This window comes from Lithobates pipiens, unplaced genomic scaffold (assembly GCF_037356315.1).
Source record: "Lithobates pipiens isolate NorthernLeopardFrog02 unplaced genomic scaffold, aLitPip1_a1.2 Scaffold_18, whole genome shotgun sequence".
Lineage (NCBI taxonomy): Eukaryota > Metazoa > Chordata > Amphibia > Anura > Ranidae > Lithobates > Lithobates pipiens.
This window is the reverse complement of record NW_027507758.1, coordinates 465410204-465428577: the sequence shown is the minus strand read 5'-3', so window position 1 is coordinate 465428577 and position 18374 is coordinate 465410204. Positions and strand designations below refer to the sequence as shown.

At 42.6% G+C, this 18374-nt stretch overlaps 1 protein-coding gene across 2 annotated transcripts in view; it reads right to left on the bottom strand.

Annotated features, from left to right (window-relative positions):
- PXYLP1 (2-phosphoxylose phosphatase 1) overlaps window positions 1–18374 on the bottom strand; it is a 158234-nt gene that overhangs the window by 14121 nt on the left and 125739 nt on the right. For both annotated transcript variants that reach the window (XM_077488282.1, XM_077488283.1), the window contains 3 exons: window positions 17116–17286; window positions 7608–7734; window positions 5777–5916 (listed from right to left, as the gene is read on the bottom strand). In XM_077488282.1, the coding sequence (XP_077344408.1) occupies window positions 5777–5916; window positions 7608–7734; window positions 17116–17286 (438 nt within the window). The remainder of the gene's footprint in view (window positions 1–5776; window positions 5917–7607; window positions 7735–17115; window positions 17287–18374) is intronic.

Below are 18374 nucleotides of genomic sequence, written 5' to 3'. Positions count from 1 at the left end.
GGTGGAAAACGAACACTGCACATCACCCTGAACACACCATTACCATGGCGAAACATGGCAGTGGCAGCATCATGTTGTGAGCATGCTCTTCTTCAGCAGGGACAGGGAAGCTGGTCAGAGTTGATGGGAAGATGGATGGAGCCAAATACAGGGCAATCCCAGGTGAAAACCTGCTAACCGCTTGCTGACCAGCCGCTGTCATTATACGGCGGCAGGTCTGCACGATCCTGCGAACCGTCATAGCTGTACATCGGTCCCCTGCGGGGTTGCCAAAGTGCGTAGCCGGCCATTGAGATGACCGCTGGCCACATGGGATCATGGGCACAAGAGGCAGAACAGGGACGTGTGTGTGTAAACACACAAATCCCTGTTCCGTGAGGAGAGGAGAGGCAGATTGTGAGTTCCTACTATAGAGGAACCACAATCTGTCATTTACTCCAGTCACTCCCATCCCCCTACAGTTAGAATACACACTAAGGAACACAGTTCACCCCTTGATCGCCCTCTAGTGTTAACCCCTTCCCTGCCAGTGATATTTACACAGTAATCAGTGCATTTTTATAGCACTGATCGCTGTATAATTGTCAATGGTCCCAAAAATTTGTCAAAAGTGTCTGATTTGTCCGCCATAATGTTGCAGTCCTGATAAAAATTGCTGATCGCCGCCATTACTAGTAAAAAAAAAAATAATAATAATAATAAAAATGCCATAAATATTTCCCCTATTTTGTAGACACTATAACTTTTGCGCAAATCACTCAATATACGCTTCTAGTGATTTTTATTACCATAAATATGTATAAGGAAAAATTAGCTTTAAAAAAAAAAAATGGGCATATTTATTATAGCGAAAAGTACAAAATATTGTTTTTTTTTTTCAAAATTGCTGCAAAAAAAAATAAAAAACCGCAGAGATGATCAAATATAACCAAAAGAAAGCTCTATTTGTGGGAAAAAAAGGATGTCAATTTTGTTTGGGTACAGCATTGCATGACCACGTAATTGTCAGTTAAAGCGACGCAGTGCCGCATCGCAAAAAGTGGCCTGGTCATTGAGCAACCAAATCTTCCGGGGCTGAAGTGGTTAACATTATAGCGTCTACAAACTATGGGATAGATTTATGGCATTTTTATTATTATTATTATTATTATTATTATTTTTTTTACTAGTAATGGCAGTGATCTGCGATTTTTATTGGGACTCCAATATTGCAGCGGAAAATTGGACACTTTTGACACATTTTTTAAGACCATTGACAATTATACAGCGATCAGTGCTATAAAAATGCACCAATTACTGTATAAATGACACTGGCAGGGAAGGGGTTAACACTAGGGTGTGAAAAAGGGGTTAACTGTGTTCCCTAGTGTGTGTTATAACTGTTGAGGGGATGGGAGTGACTAGGGGAGGAGAGAGATTGGTGTTCATACTTAGTATGAACACCGATCTCTCTCCTTTCCCCTGAAAGACAGATCCCGGTTCTCGCTCTGTCATGAGCGATCGCAGGTGCCTGCCGGGTACTCGCATTGGCTGCGAGCACACGCTGCGGGCATGAGCATATGCCTCCTACAGCGTCTTACAGTTACGGTGGCTCCCAGGGAAGCCAACCTGCCGCAGTGCAACTGCAGCGGCCGGTCGGGAACCGGTTAAAGTCTGCAAAAAACATGAGACTGGGACAGAGGTTCACCTTCCAGCAGGACAACAACCCTAAACATACAGCCAGAGCTACAATGGAATGGTTTTGATTAAAGCATATTCATGTGTTAGAATGGCCCAGTCCAGACCTAAAGCCAATTGAGAATAAAAAAAATAAAGAAATAAAAAAAAACATTTATAAAATTTTCCTTACATCTCACAATTATGTGCCACTTTGTGTTGGTCTATCACATAAAATGTCAATAAAATACATTTATGTTTTTGGTTGTAACATGACAAAATGTGGAACATTTCAAGGGATATGAGCACTGCAAGACCCCATTCATACCTGAGTGTTTTGTAGCTTGAAGCCTGAAGCTACAAAACACTAGAGGGGAAAAAATCTATTATTCTCAATGGAGATGGTTCACATCTCCACTCCATGTCGCCTGAAGGCGAACGCCTGAAGCTCAAACAAGTTCCGGACCCTTTTTTGTCACTCGAATTGAGCAGATTTGGGCGTTTTTCTTCTTTTAACATTGGTGACCTTTTGCCCTGCACAAAATCGTGGCAAATCGCGGTAAATTTGCGCGATTTTCTGCTGGAAAACGCTGCGCTCAGGTATGAATGCAGCCTAAGTGGTAAACTTCTAGTGGTGGGAAAAAAAAGTTTAGGTTAACAAAAACAGAAAAATAATGTACATTTCAGAGTTATACAAAAATGACTTTTTTAGGGAAGAATTAATGGGTTACCAACTCACCGTTGTTCTGTAGCAATGAAAGTAAATTAGTAAAAACCCTTGAAAGCTGCAACATGACAAAATGTGGAAAATTTCAATGGGTATGAATACTTTTTCAAGGCACTGTATAATTGTAATTAAACCCTCCTATCCTTTACACCTGCATTTTGTAGACTCTCTCAGGAGCTAGAGCAACTATTGTATACCCACTTCAATACCGGGCGCTTCCCCCCTCTCTGCCCCAGCCAATTTACAGCGCTGTGACTTTTTAAATGACAATTGTGTGGTCATGCTACTCTGTACTCAAACAAAATTTTTATAATTTTGTTCTCACAACTATAGCTTTCTTTTGGTGGTATTTGATCACCTCTGCAGATTTTGTATTTGTTGCTAAACAAATAAAAAAAGACCTTAAATTTGGGGGAAAAAAAAAAGTTTATTTGTCTCAGTTATAAAATGTTGTAAATATGTTTTCTCCTTCACTAATGAGGCTGCACTGATAAGGTGGCACCAATGAGATGGCACTGATAGGCATCGCTGATGGCACTGGCAGGCATTGCTGGTGGGCACTGATTGGCATATGCCTGGTGATCCAGGTTGGAATACCTGGTGGGCATCAGTGGTGGCCCTGGTGGCATCCCTGGTAGTCTTAGGCAGGCATCCGCAGGGGGGGCTGCACTGATAAACAATCAGCAAAGACCCTCCCTGTCAGGAGAGCCATCAATCGGCTCTCCTCTACTCGCATCTGTCAGACCTGAGTGAGAAAAAGCCGATAAATGTTTTTTCCTGTTTACACTGTGATCGGCCGTGATTGGACACAGCTGATCAAGAGGTAAAGAGCATCTGTCAGAGGCTATTTACCGAGATCGGTGTTGCGGTGTGTCAGACTGACACACCACCGATCGCGGCTTACCCTGCTGGAAGTCATACGATGCCCAGTCAGGATAATTGAACCACCGCCCGGCTGTCATTTTGCTATGGGACAGGCAGGAAGTGGTTAAATAGGGTGAATCAACCATATAATCAACCGAAAGAAAGATTCTGTGGACAGGTGTCTTATCTGGTTCCCAGCGACTCACGCAGATATACTGCGGCAGAATGGCTCCCCTGGGCCAAATCCCATATAGGTATGTCCATTCCTTTAGCGGCCACCAGAGGGCGTGCGCGGACCTGCTGCATGGTGGGGGACCCCTGTGCTGTCAGGGAAGAGGAGCCATATTGTTTGTTTCTACTAAGTAGGAAAAATGCTATGTCTCCTCTCCTAGTCAATCCTATTCCCCCCCCCACAGTTGGAACACATAATTAACCCCTTGATCGTCCCCTAGTGTTAACCCCTTCCCTGCCAGTGACGTTTACACAGTAATCAGTGCATTTTTTATAGCACTGATCACTGTATAAATGCCAATGGTCCCAAAAAAAGTATCAAAAGTCTCTGATCTGTCCATCGCAACGTTGCAGTACCGCTAAAAATCAGCGCCATTACTAGTAAGAAATAAAAAAAAAAATAAAAAAAAAAAAGAATATCAATGCCATAAATTTTTCCCATAGTTTGCAGACATTATAACATTTGTGCAAACCGAACAATATATGCTGATTGCGTTTTTTTTTTTTTTTTACCCAAAATATGTAGAATAATATAGATTGGCCTAAACCGATGAAGAAATTCTTTAACCACTTGTTGACCAGCGAACGCCGATGTACGTCGGCAGAATGGCGCTGGTAGGCAAAAGGGCATACAGGTATGTCCCCTTTAAGAAGCGGTGTTGCGGGAGGAAAAACAGGGAGATCCTTTTGTTGTTTGTTGATTTTGTACAATTTTATCGGCTTGTAACTTGATCTTACTATTATTCTCTTAAATATTTTGTAATATATTTGTGACTTTATAGATATCGGGTTTGATCCTCATCAGGTGCCCTAAAATTAACAGTCATTTGATAGCTTAATGCCCCGTACACACGATCGTACTTTCCGACAACAAAACCGCCGATTTTTGTTCGAAGAATGTTGGCTCCAAACTGCTAGCCAACATTTGTTGTTGGTAAATCTGATTGTGTGTACGGGGCATAATAGTTTGGTTGAGAGTAAAAGCAGCTGTGACAGTTGTCATTTACGGCATGCCTTGAATTTAACAGTTTTGGGAAACGGTTAAAAAATGGGTCAAGTTTTGCTTTAACTAAACTTTATTGCGGTTTTTGTTCTTTTAACTGTAGTTGTACTCTGCTGCCTTTAACGTGCACACAGTACATTCCTCCAAAGCAGTGCCTCTCAAGTTCTGTGGCTTGTACAGCACTTTTAAAACAAGTCTCAGATTTGGTGGAGCACTTGTACCTACACCCACCTCTTACCCTGTTAAAATCATTACCTATAGGTAAATTCTTTTGTATTTTTTTTCTCTCTCCTGTCATTGATTTGACACCTTGTTGCTAGGTTTCTATGATGCCTTGCTATACTTATGTGTAATAACAGGCTTTACAAACTCTGCTGTCTATGGCTTCAGGACCTGTGCTTTCCTGCTTTATGTTCTCCTTTATCACTTCTAAGTCGCTGTGCAGAACATTCTGCCCCAACTGTGTCAGTATTTCACAAATGCTCCCTCTTCTACTCAATTCTCTGCCCTTTGATTGCAGTACATTATTTTCCAATCAGGAGAGGGGCATTGCCTTGTTCTCTGGCATCATTGATTACATACATAGCACAACCGCTCGTACCTTTAGGTTTAAAAAGGCAGAGAGGTTGTAGCAGCAAACTCCCCGCCTATTTGCTGTTCCGCTGTCATCAAGTATATTGCATCCTATAGCAAACTGTAGAAATACAGGAAGGGATCATGCCTGTTGACCACCAATGATACATAGACCACAGCCAGTGGTAATATAATTTGAAGAAGTCTGGTAAACACTTTTCAAAAGCAAGCCATTACTCGAAAAGCATTAAAAAAAAATTCTCCTAGCTACAATTAACTTGCTACTTCGTCTGATGTCTCATTTAGGCTGGGTTCACACTGAAGCGATGCGTTTTCCCGCATCGCATGCCTCCCGCCAGCAGTTCACACTGCCCTATGCGGACTGCTGGGAGTGTCAGTGAAATGGTAATGACACCCCCAGATCAGTTCGCATATCGCAGTGCGATCTGCAAACTCGGACAGGAATCGGATCGCATGGTGTGAACACCCATGCGATCCGATTCTGCTGCGGACCAAAAAAAGGGTCCCGTGCGAGTTTGCGGCGGGTGCGATGTGAATTCAGCCATACTATCTGTATGGCTGAACTCGCATCGCACAGAGATCGGATGTGATTTGCACTGCAGTGCGGTGCGAATCACATCCGGTTCTCGTTGCCACTCCAGTGTGAACCCAGCCTTAAGGACACTTTCTTTCCTATATGAATATCGAAAGAATAGGCTTACCTGTCTGGGTTAGCTCTCCCATTTCACAAGTAGAATGGCTAGGAAAATGAGCCAGGTTACTCAAAATACCATCCATTTGTGCTTCTGAACCTCTCTTCATATGATTGATAAAATCTGCCAAGTTAGGATGAGATGGACTTCTGCATAAAAGAAAGCGTTATTAACCACTTGCTTACTGGGCACTTAAACCCCCCTCATGCCCAGACCAATTTTCAGCTTTCAGCGCTGATGCACTTTGAATGACAATTGCGCGGGCATACAACACTGTACCCAAAATACATTTTTATCATTTTTTCCCACAAATAGAGCTTTCTTTTGGTGGTATTTAATTACAGCTGGGAGTTTTATTTTTTGCTAAACAAACAAAAAAAGATGCAAAAAAAAAATCTGGTTTAATAGTTTGTTATAAAATTTTGCAAACAGGTCATTTTTCTCCTTCATTGAAGTGCGCTGATGAGGCGGCACTGATAGGCTGCACTGGTGGGCACTGATAGGTTGCATTGGTGGGCACTGATAGGCTGCACTGGTGGGCACTGATAGGCATAGTTAAGGCGGCACTAATAGACACAGATAAGACGGCACCGATGGGCACAGATAAGGTGGCACTGATGGGCACAGATAAGATGGCACGGATGGGTGGCACTAAGGGGCCCTGATAGGTACCACTGATAGATGGGACTGATGGGCACTGATAGGTGGCACTGATAGGTGGCTCTGATAGGTGGCACTGCTGGGAACTGATGGGCGGCACTGATGGGCACTGGTAGATGACACTGATGGGCACGGATATGTGGCACTGGGGTGCAGCACCTTTGTTGAGGCAGATTGTGGGCACTGCTGGGTGGCACTGTGGGCACTGCTGGGTGGCACTGATGGGGGGCACTTATTTTTTATTGAGGTGGCACTGGCAGGGGGCAGGTGGGCACTGGCAGGGGGCAGGTGGGTACTGGCAGGGCTGGCCATGATCGGGACTGATGTATATGAATAATAGCCGATTACCGGCTCCGTTGTATCACATGATCAGCTGTCATTGGCTGACAGCTGATCACGTGATAAGGGGTCGGGATCGACCCCTTGCTCAGATCGGTGATCAGGCGAGTCTCATAGGGGGGGCGCAGGCCGCTCGTGCACGGGACGACGTCAATAGACGTAGTCCTGGCAAAGGAGGTCCGCGCTGTAGCCGTCATTCGGCTATAGCGTGGGTCTCAAGTGGTTAATAACAGCATAAATACATGTGAAGTTTCAAATAAGCTTCAGTTACCACTCAAATAATATTTCAGCTTTCTTGGGCACTGGCAGATTGGATCAAACGGCCTCATCATTTTAGGGGTGTAATCTGACCAATTAAGTTTCAAGTTTTGCACTCCAACCCAACAAAGCCTCACCTTTTGTGATGGATCAGGTATAGTGTCAAAGTTATAACTACATTCTTGGTAAAGTTGAAAATATGGAAAATCCGGCTAGGGGAAGGAGTTAACAGTAATGGCAGGTGTTGAAGACATGGCAGAGAGGCCAGGGGATGCAAGGTATAGGCATGTTGCCAGTGTAGTTCTGAGTTACATAAAAGGCCATGATTCGCATAATACAACCTGCTGCCATCTACCCCAAACTGGAATACAATTTCGGATTGCACTCAAGCAGGAAGAGACAGTAATATGCAACCAATCATGCACGCATTCCCCTATCATAAGCTGCAAGCTTTGGAGTGAAGGGTATGTTAGTTTGAGTCTTGAGTCTCAAGTAAAGATCAGGTTTTATTGCAAAATTACATTGCAATACATTAAACAAACATGAGTGAGTATAAGGACTACTCAAGGAACATGGACTGTACCTGTCAGGCTCCAGCACACAGTCAATATCAGGTCTCTTGGTTCTGGGAATCGCATACAATGGATACCTGTCTCCGTGACGGATCATCACCTGGACAGAAACCAGTTTCAAGTTGTGCGGTGCATGGCCTAAATACAGAAAAGAACATATGAATCTAACTACACTTTTTTTTGTGAGGCTTCAAAGTCTTATTTAAATACCTTTACGCTTATTCAATGCAAACAACACAAAGCAGTAACTTGCAACAACCAATCTGAAGTAACCTATTGGGAAAAATTATTTTGTAAGCGGAAATCTAACTGATTGCTATGGGTTACAACAGTATACATTTTAAACTTTTTTTGCTTATTGAAAAGGCACATTTTAAAAAGCATTACATTTTGTTTGTGAATGACACGCGACAAGCCAAAATAGTACAAAAGGAGTTCAGTCTTAGTACAGGAGTTTCATATGATACACACATTTATGCTGATAATAAGAAACAGCCTAAAACACTGAGACCAAAGCCACTCTCCCACTTCTGTCTAGTCTTGATTTCCTGTTTCAAGTTTAGCACAAACACTTTCAGTAAAAGCGGAAGTTCTATAGACTATAGGCCATGACCCCCCACATAGAGATATAACTTTCACAGAACTTTAGTAAAAGAAAACATCTGAGAATTAATGTCAATTTTCTGCAAATTAACATTTTTTTTCCAATTAGATTTTAATGATAATAAATAAAATATGACTGATAATGACTGCCAAAATTGTATATGTTTTATTAAAAAGGCTTATTCACTAAACAGTGCAAAAACAAATCAAATTGCAGTAATCCACTGAATATGCTTTACTACAATTTCAATGTATTACAATCGTCCAAGTCCAAACATTATTAAAAAAAAAAAATGAACATTAAGATATATAATTTTTTTCACATTAACGTATAACTAAAGGCAAGATTTTTTCTTAGTTTTGTATAGCACGGAGAGGGATTAAAACAGGTTTTTATTGAGGTCTGTGCCCCTATTAGGGAGATTCACCCTCTAATTGTCCTGTTTACCATTATCCCTGCAACTGAAAGTAAAAGTAATTCCCAAATTTTGTCTCCAGATCAGTAATAGAGGGGAAATCTTCTTGATGCACAGATCAGAACGCAGTCTGTCTGCATCCTAATCCATGCATTGGTGCTGTACGGATGTCCACTCTGGAATATGCATGGAGATCCATACAGCCAACTGTCTGTCATTGATTTAAACTAGCTGCTTGCACGGGCCTGCAGGGAATCCCTGTGCATCTCATGTAGGTGAATATGGCATTTCACACAGGCAGACAGATTGGTACACTATGGTTAATGAGGCCTAAAGCTCCTTCCACCATTGGAAAACCTACAGCATATGTCAACCCAACATGTAGCAGTGAAAATGGAGAACGGGAGGAGGGTTTACCTTTCTCAATTATGCACTATTAAAAACATTTGTGGCCTTCTTTCTTCAACAAAAATCAAATATTGTTTGAAAAGTTCTTCCCAACGCTGTTGCAGGAGTTCTCCCAAATGTGTTGCACTTGTAGGTTGCTTTGCTTTCACACTTCTGTCCAGTTAATCCCAAACCAGCTTGATGGCGTTTAAGTCTGAAGACTGTGCTGTCCATTTCAAGATTTATTGAAGCCTACCATCTTGTTCTTTTCATCTAAATTGCTTTGGGTTGTTATCTTGCTGTAGGATTAACCCTTGACCAACTAGGTGTATTCCAGAGGGTATTGCATGGTGCTGCAAAATGCTGTGGTAGGAGTTTTGGTTCAGGGTGCCACTAACTCGGCAAGAGGCCGACTCTGGATCCAGCATAAACGCCCCACCATCATGCTTCCTCTCCCATGTTTAACAGCTAGACACACACCGAGGAATCATCCTTTCACCTACTCAATGGCAGATTAAAAACCCAGGATGACAAACAGAAGATCTAAAATTTTTATTCATCAGTCTGTAAGACCCTCTTCTAGTCTTCAGTAGTCCACTGCCAGTGCTTCATGGCCCAGACAAGAAAATGGCTTTCTTACAGCCACTTGACCTATCAAACCTGCAGCTGGAAGTCTTCTCTTCACAGTTGAAATTGAGACTTGCTTACTTCAAATCGGCGTTAAGCTGTGCGTGAAGAGGTTAACATATGAGCCGTCTGTCACCCAAGCTGCTGACGCAGTCTGTTGTGGTTTTGGGTCTACTAGACCTCCTCCTGTCAGAGTTTCCTCCAGTGTCCAAGTTTCTTTTGATGGTGTGGGAAACTGTAATGGTTATAATGGTCTATCACAGTGATGGCGAACCTTGGCACCCCAGATGTTTTGGAACTACATTTCCCATGATGCTCAAACTACTCTGCAGAGTGCCAGAGCATCATGGGAAATGTAGTTCCAAAACATCTGGGGTGCCAAGGTTCGCCATCATGGGTCTATCTGCTTTTTGTTAATTGCCTTTTTCTCGCCATTTTGAAAGCAGTATACTACTTCCTGCATTACTAGAAATTCCAAATGTTGCTTAAGAGGCTGAAGTAACAAAGTCTGTTTTAACACTACCTTTGTACAGACAGAGAGATTATAAGTAAACCACAAAAGTTGGGACACCTGTAGGAATTGTTAGGTGAAGGAGAAAAGATGGAAGGTGATCTGATGTTTTGATCAAAAGATGTATACAGTTTATTCACATAAAAAAATGATAAAAGCATATGCGGCATAAGAAACTTAAAGTGCTAAGTGCAAGATATCGAAAAGACAACTGATTGTCATAAAGAAATTGTAATAATCATTAATAGGGGGGGGGGAGGGAAAGGAAAGACCCCCCCCCCCAAGAACACCCCTGCTTCTTCAATATATACAGACATGATTTCAAAGAAATGGATAAATTATCAATTATCATGTGAATACATAAAGTGCGAAGTGCAAAAATTATATATATATATATATATATATATATATATATATATATATATATATATATATATATATATATATATATATATACACACACACACACACACACACACACACACACACACATACATACACCCTAGTGTCTGGTGTTACAAAATGGTACAGAAATTAATATATGCCTAAAAAAGTTCCCAAAAAACTGTGTACCAATTAATCAATAAATACATAAATTAATATACATACATCTTTACACTTTGAATTAATTAATTAATTAATTTATTAATTGGTACACTGATTTTTGGGAACTTTTTTAGGCATATATTAATTTATGTACCATTTTGTAACACCAGACACTAGGGTGTTGATAAATAAATAAAATATAATATTAATTATTTATTTTTTGCAAGTTGCACTTTATGTATTCACATGATAATTATTGATATTTTTCTATTTCTTTGAAATAACATCTATATATCTTGAAGAAGCAGGGGTGTTCTTGGGGGGGGGGGGGGGGGGTCTTTCCTCCCCTCCCCTATTAATTATTATAATTTCTTTATGACAATCAGTTGCCTTTGCGATATTTTGCACTTCGGCCTCTTATTTAAGACTGTATAGTTTTAATAGACAAAGTGCATTAAAAACAAACACTCACATTTAGGTTCATTACTCAGGCACAGGATTGTTGTTCGGCGCAATGGCATGCAAAACAAAGCAGGTAAAAGTCCTGAAAATTAAGCGCCTCGTCTGAAATCTCGCGATTGCATTGGCGTGGTCGCTGCCCATAGTGCACTTTGTCTGGCGCCCGAACGCACTGCACTTAAAGGAAATATTTTTTCTATTTTTTTTTAAATGCCCTTTTTTTTTATTAATTTTTTTTAGGGCAGGGCCACCCTGTGATGTACCCGGGGGACCCCGACCCCTCTGACGCCATGGGGACTTTCCCATGTCTTTCCCGTGGCGTCAGAGGGGGCGAGGTCACCTGGATACGTCATCGGAACCAAATCGAGCTTTCGGAGAGCAACTGGTGGATTACAGGGAAGTCCAAAGCAAGGCTTGGAGAGCAGCTGGTGGATTACAGGAAAGCACTGGAACAAAGCTTGAGAAAGGAGCGTGCACTACACTACAGGCATCCCCCTAGCGCGCTTCACTGTAATCCACCAGTTGCTCTCCAAGCCTCGCTTTGGACTCTGCACACATGCCAGGAGATTCCTGCTGGTCAGGACACCGGCCATAAGAAGGATTCACAGGATGCGACCCCCTCTGCTGGAAGCTGTGACGGGGATTGGTGAAATTGGACTTTACGGGTGCTTTGTTCTTCAAGTTAAGACGTTACTTCCGGTTTCCCTGTGCCACAGGGAAATCGGAAGTGACGTCAGAAGTTCCGTGGAATGCATGGCCCGAGCGGATCTGGTAAGTAAGGCTGCAAAATAGGTGAACTGTGAACGCCATTTCTTGCCGCTCGCAGTCCACTCTGTGTGAGAAAAGTGAATGACTATTTGCTTTCCTAACACTGAACTGCCTCTCCGCCAATCAGGTGCTCAGGTCTGTTACCAGTCACCTGATTGGCTGAAACGGCAGGCGCCGCTATTGGACGCCTATCAGGAGGCAGGAGATGCATGAAGGACCCCGCTCGTTGACATCACCCGCTGCCCCACAGACTCAGGGTAATTTCCGAGCAGAAGGCGAGCGGGCAGGGGCACACTGGCAGCATTTAATTGGCACGATGCCATTTGATGGGCACACTGGCAGCATTTGATGGGTAGTTGGGCACACTGGCAGCATTTGATGGGCACACTGGCAGCATATGATGGGCAGTTGGACACACTGGCAGCATATAATGGGCACACTGGCAGCATATAAAGCAGTTGGGCACACTAGCAGTGTTTGATGGGCACACTGGCAGCAAATGATGGGCAGTTGGGCACACTGGCAGCATTTGATGGGTACACTGGCAGCATTTGATGGGCACAGTGGCTGCGTTTGATGTTTCTTTTTTCAAAATGTTTTCAGTTTGTTTGTGCCCTCCAAAATGTTTGAGCCGCCACTGAATTTTACGCTCATATTCAGGGTGTAACATGTTACATGTTACATGTTAGGAATGGACCGGCCCCAGCACCACTCCCCCCCTCCAACTTCCTGATCTGACAGCTAGTGGGGATCTTCTCCCTTCTCGCTAGCTTTCAGAATTTTAAAAAACCGTGGCCGAACTTGGCTCTAGCCGCGTCACTCATTTACAGTGTCCTGTGAGTGGAAAACTATAAGGTCCAGAACCCTTTGCGGCTTCTACTTTTTAATTCAACTACTACAATTACTAGTTCATTGAGTCTTCCTGTCAGAATGTATTGACTCCCTTGTACCTACGAATAAATGTGCATTTATAATTTTTTTTCTAAAAAGAGAACTTATTCTTTAAATCAATTTGGTTTCAACACATAGACATTGTGTAATGGCATTGTTAATTTGGAGCATGGAAAATGCACCTATATTTACACTAATGACGTATTTATCTTCGTTAATCTTTCCTGTCTATTTAAAAACCTCAGACAAAGCGAACAAACTAATAGTAGAGGGGGATGAGTCAATGTTCTGAATCATCCATTGGTTGCACAAATGTCTGCTTGAGCTAAGCTCTGTAAATAACAGGCTATATTCGATAAGAAGAAAACCGGCAAAACAAAGCCAAAAGCTCCGCCTTCTGGCTACCTATGAACAAATATTCGTATTAAATATATCATATTTACGTGACTTTAAAAAATATACAATATACTTTTTAGTCTGTACCATAAAAGGAGTAAGATATATACAAACATTTCCATTAAATCCTCATTTTTTTTCTTTACTGTGGTTGAATCAGCTATTGGCTTCCTATGTACAGTATGCTGAAGAAACTGGATCCAAAATATCGATGATCCCAAAAAAAAATAATTGGCCTTAATATGTGTATGTGCAAGTCAATGTTGTATGTGTTTGTAAGCGTGTCAGAATCTTACGGGGTAAAGGACCACGCAAAAAAAAGCCACAGATGGTGGCAAGAAAGCGCCATGAGGTGATTCAGTTCGCATACTGTAGGTAGCGCTATGCAAGTCACTCACTCACTCATGCTGTTCCCTTGCACTAGAACTTTATGCTTCCTACTACATTCTCTTTAACCCCTTCCCGCCGAGCGTACGCAGATGTGCGTACTCGGCTTCTGGGGGGTATACCGGGATGATGCCCGCACCTGCAGGCATCATCCTGGTACCATTTTTTTCAGCAGGCGATTGGCTATCCAGCCATAACAACCGATGCGGCTAAAAGCCGCCGCTGTTACCGGTGCTCCCGATCAATCGGGAGAACCGATTCAAATTCCGCTGCCTCCGGCTGCTGGGGAGGAACTGGAACGAAGCCGTAATCGGCTTCGTTCCAGTCTCCTCATAGTAAACACGGAAGCGATGTCATGACGTCACTTCCCGTTTACTCGGCTGCCAATGGCGCCGGTTTTAAAAATATATACGGTATTCAGAATCGCCGTTTTCAGCGATCTGAATACATTGAAGTGTAAAGGAGGGGTGGGGGGACTTTTAGACCCCCGATCCCTCCATAAAGAGTACCCGTCACCACCTATTACTGTCACAAGGGATGTTTACATTCCTTGTGACAGCAATAAAAGTGATCAAATTATTATTTTTTTTTTAAAACTATTTAGTCATTTTAAAATAAATAAAAAACAATTTTTTTTTTTTAAAGCGCCCGCCGTCCCCGCGAGCTCGCGAAGCAAAGAAAAGGCATACGGAAGTCGCGCCCGCGTATGTAAACTGTGTTCAAATCACACATGTGAGGTATCGCCGCGATCGTCAGAGCGAGAGCAATAATTCTAGCACTAGACCTCTGTAACGCTAACCTGGTAACCGTAAAAAAAAATTAATTGAGATTTTTAGGTACCGTACTTTGTTGTCAATCCACAAGTGCGCGCAATTATAAAGTGTGACATGTTTGGTATCTATTTACTCGGCGTAACATTATCTTTCACATTACGCAAAAAATTGGGTGAATTTTACTGTTTTTTTTTTTTAATTCATGAAAGTGTCCCTTTTCCCAAAAAGTTGCGTTTAAAACACCGCTGCACAAATACCGTGTGACATAAAATATTGCAACAATCGCCGTTTTATTCTCTAAAGTCTCTGCTAAAAAAATATATATAATGTTTGGGGGTTCCAAGTAATTTTCTAGCAAAAAATATGTATTTTAACTTGTAAACACCAAATTCCAAAAATAGGCTTAGTCATGAAAAGGATAATGTCAAATAAGTAATAAAAATGGAAAAGTGAAAATCCTTCATAATGACTGTGATGTGGGAGGATTTGGGCTGTGAATGGCAGAGTCACCAAGAAAAGTAATAGGAAGCTGGTGGGAGTTTTATCGTCTCAATGCCCTCCCAAAACTGAAATATCAGCTTTGGTCCATCTAGATATCACTGTTTTTGGCACCCCAGATTTTTGGAACTACATTTCCCATGATGCTAACCTACACTGCAGAGTGCATGAGCATCATGGAAAATGTAGTTCCAAAACATCTGTGGTGCCAAGGTTCACCATCAATTACCTAAGCCCTCTTTATGTAGAGCAACAATTCTTTTTGTCAGATCCTCAAAGAGTTCTTTGCCATGAGGTGCCATGTTGAACTTCCAGTGACCACTATGCTCAATAGGGTTTAGATCTGGAAACATGCTTGGCCAGTCCATAATCTTTACCCTCAGCTTCTTTAGCAAGGCACTGGCCATCTTGGAGGTGTGTTTGGGGTCATTATCATGTTGGAATACTGCCCTGCGGCCCAGTCTCTGAAGGGAGGGGATCATGCTCTGCTTCAGTATGTCACGGTACATGTTGGCATTCATGGTTCCTTCAATGAGCTGTAACTCCCCAGTGCTGGCAGTACTCAATGCAGTCCCAGACCATGACACTCCCACCACCATGCTTAACTGTAGGCAAGACACACTTGTCTTTGCACTCCTCACCTGGTTGTCACCACACACGCTTGACACCATCTGAACCAAATAAGTTTATCTTGGTCTCATCAGACCACAGGACATGGTTCCAGTAATCCATGTTGCGCATCATTTTTAGAAGAAGCTTCCTTCTGGGATGACAGCCATGTGGACCAATTTGATGCAGTGTGCGGCGTATGGTCTGAGCACTGAAAGGCTGACCCCCCCCCCCCCCCCTTCAACCTCTGCAGCAATGCTGGCAGCACTCATACATCTATTTCCCAAAGAAAACCCCTGGATATGATGCTGAGCATGTGCACTCAACTTCTTTGGTCGACCATAGCGGGGCCTGTTCTGAGTGAAACCTGTCCTGTTAAACCTCTGCATGGTCTTGGCTACCATGCTGCAGCTCAGTTTCAGGGTCTTGGCAATCTTCTTATAGCCTAGCCCAGTGAAGGCGAACCTTGGCACCCCAGTTGTTTTGGAACTACATTTCCCATGATGCTAACCTACACTGCAGAGTGCATGAGCATCATGGGAAATGTAGTTCCAAAACATCTGGGTTGCCAAGGTTCGGCCATCAATTGCCTAGGCCCTCTTTATGTAGAGCAACAATTCTTTTTGTCAGATCCTCAGAGTTCTTTGCCATGAGGTGCCATGTTGAACTTCCAGTGACCACTATGAGAAAATAAGAGCCATGACACCAAATTTAACACACCTGCTCTCCCATTCATACCTGAGGCCTCGTAACACCAATGAGTCACATGACACTGGGGGAGGGAAAATGGCTAATTGGGCTCAATTTAGACATTTTCACTTAGGGGTGAACTAAATTTTGTTGCCAGCGGTTTAGACATTAATGGCTGTGTGTTCAGTTTTTTTGAGGGGACAGCAAATTTACACTGATATACAAGCTGTACACTCACTACTTTACATTGTAGTAAAGTGTATTTTTTTCAGTGTTGTCACATGAAAAGATATAATAAAATATTTACAAATATTGTGAGGGGTGTACTCATGTTTGTGATATATATATATATATATATATATATATATATATAGATATAGATATATATATATATTTTTTTTTTTTTTAATACATACACATTTCTCTATGTTTTGTCCTTTAAACATAGTGCAAGCACAGAAGTCTATGTTGGATGTGCCAGAAATATAGGGTGCTCCTAGTTTCTTGAAATTACAACACATCTCTCAACCTCTAAGCGGTGTCAGCCCTGCCTTCTTCACTTTAATGGATTACAAAGATCAGACCTCTACTTAGCACCCCTTCCTTGTGTACAGACACAGGAGTTATCAGCACACAAGATTGCTGAAAAAACTAACAGGTATTTTTGCCCTTATTGAAAAGATATACAATACCATTGTAGGTGTTGTGTTATATCTAGCAGATAGGGGGGCAAAAGGGAACAAATAAGAGAAGTTAATTTTTAGGGCTTTATTTGCATAGCTACTAGGTTGCAGCATGCTTATTAGTATGTTGAAATTCACATTTGAATTAAGTTTTTCAAAATAAATATATGTACTTTTATGAAATTTGTCTATAGTCTGTAATAACCGTGTCCTCCTCAGATGATCCCATTCCCTCCTTCCCTCTAGTTCAAGATTCATTTCGATCATAACTGTACCTTCCATACTGCGCTCTGTTATGCCAGGAGTGTTACAGTACAGGTTGGCTTCATACAGTGGATCAGGTGCCGAAGGCTCTGTCAGGGGGTCGGGCATGATTCTCTTCCTGTTCTTAGCGCTAAGACCATCCCCTCTGCCTGAACCAGCTGGTATCAACCGCATAGGAAACCCTAAGAAAAAAGAAAAACATATGTTATAGATTGCTGTGCCTTCTGGGTTGGTCCAGGTTTTTTTTTTTATTAGCAATCAAACCTTGGATTTGGTGATGGGCCAATATAGCTCTGAATATATGTACATATTTGTATTTTCAATGCCTCAATCTTAATTAAAGCAGAACTCCAAGCAGGAAAGAAAACTTCCCAACAATCTGTAAGGTGTGTCTGAGATTAACATGCAACCCCCCCTCGAACAGTGGTGGACAATGTAAGCCTGGGGTGTCAGCACTAAGCTTATTAAATGAATATTTTAATGAAAAATCTCCCCTTGCTTTACCATGTTGATCCCTTTATCATGTGACTACAGGCCGTATAGCCCTTTTCTCATTACCCTAACCACTTGCCAACCACATAACTGGGAAATTACATCATGATTTTGATGTTAAATACCAGGGTTATGGCTGCAGCTAGATGCCATAACCCCAGTATTTTTTTTCCCCCAGGTGGCTGACTTTCCAATAAAAGAGATCCCAGGGGCGGATTCGCAGCGGAATCACTTTTAGAGTCCATTCACACAGGGGCAACTCCTGATCCGACTTCAGGTCGCCCCTAGTCGCCTCAGGTCGGACAACATTTAAAAAGCAATGTAAGTGAATGAGAGCCGTCTTAATGCACACTACTGAAGTCGCTCCGACTTCAGAAAAGGTTCCTGTACTACTTCTATCCGACTTGTAGGCGACCGGTACCCATTGATTTCAATGGAGATCGCCTCCAAGTCGGATCTCCGTCTATACGGAGGCGACTCTGACAGAATTATCAGCTCTCAAGAGGGAACTCCACGCCAAATTTCTGCAAAAAATTTGGCGTGGGTTCCCCCTCCGAGAGCATACCAGGCCCTTAGGTCTGGTATGGATTCCAAGGGGAACCCCCTACGCCGAAAAAACGGCGTGGGGGTCCCCCCCAGATCCACACCAGACCCTTATCCGAGCACGCTACCCGGCCGGCCAGGAAGGGGGGTGGGGACGAGCGGGCGCCCCCCCCCCTCCTGAGCCGTACCAGGCCGCGTGCCCTCAACATGGGGGGGTGCCTTGGGGGAGGGGGGG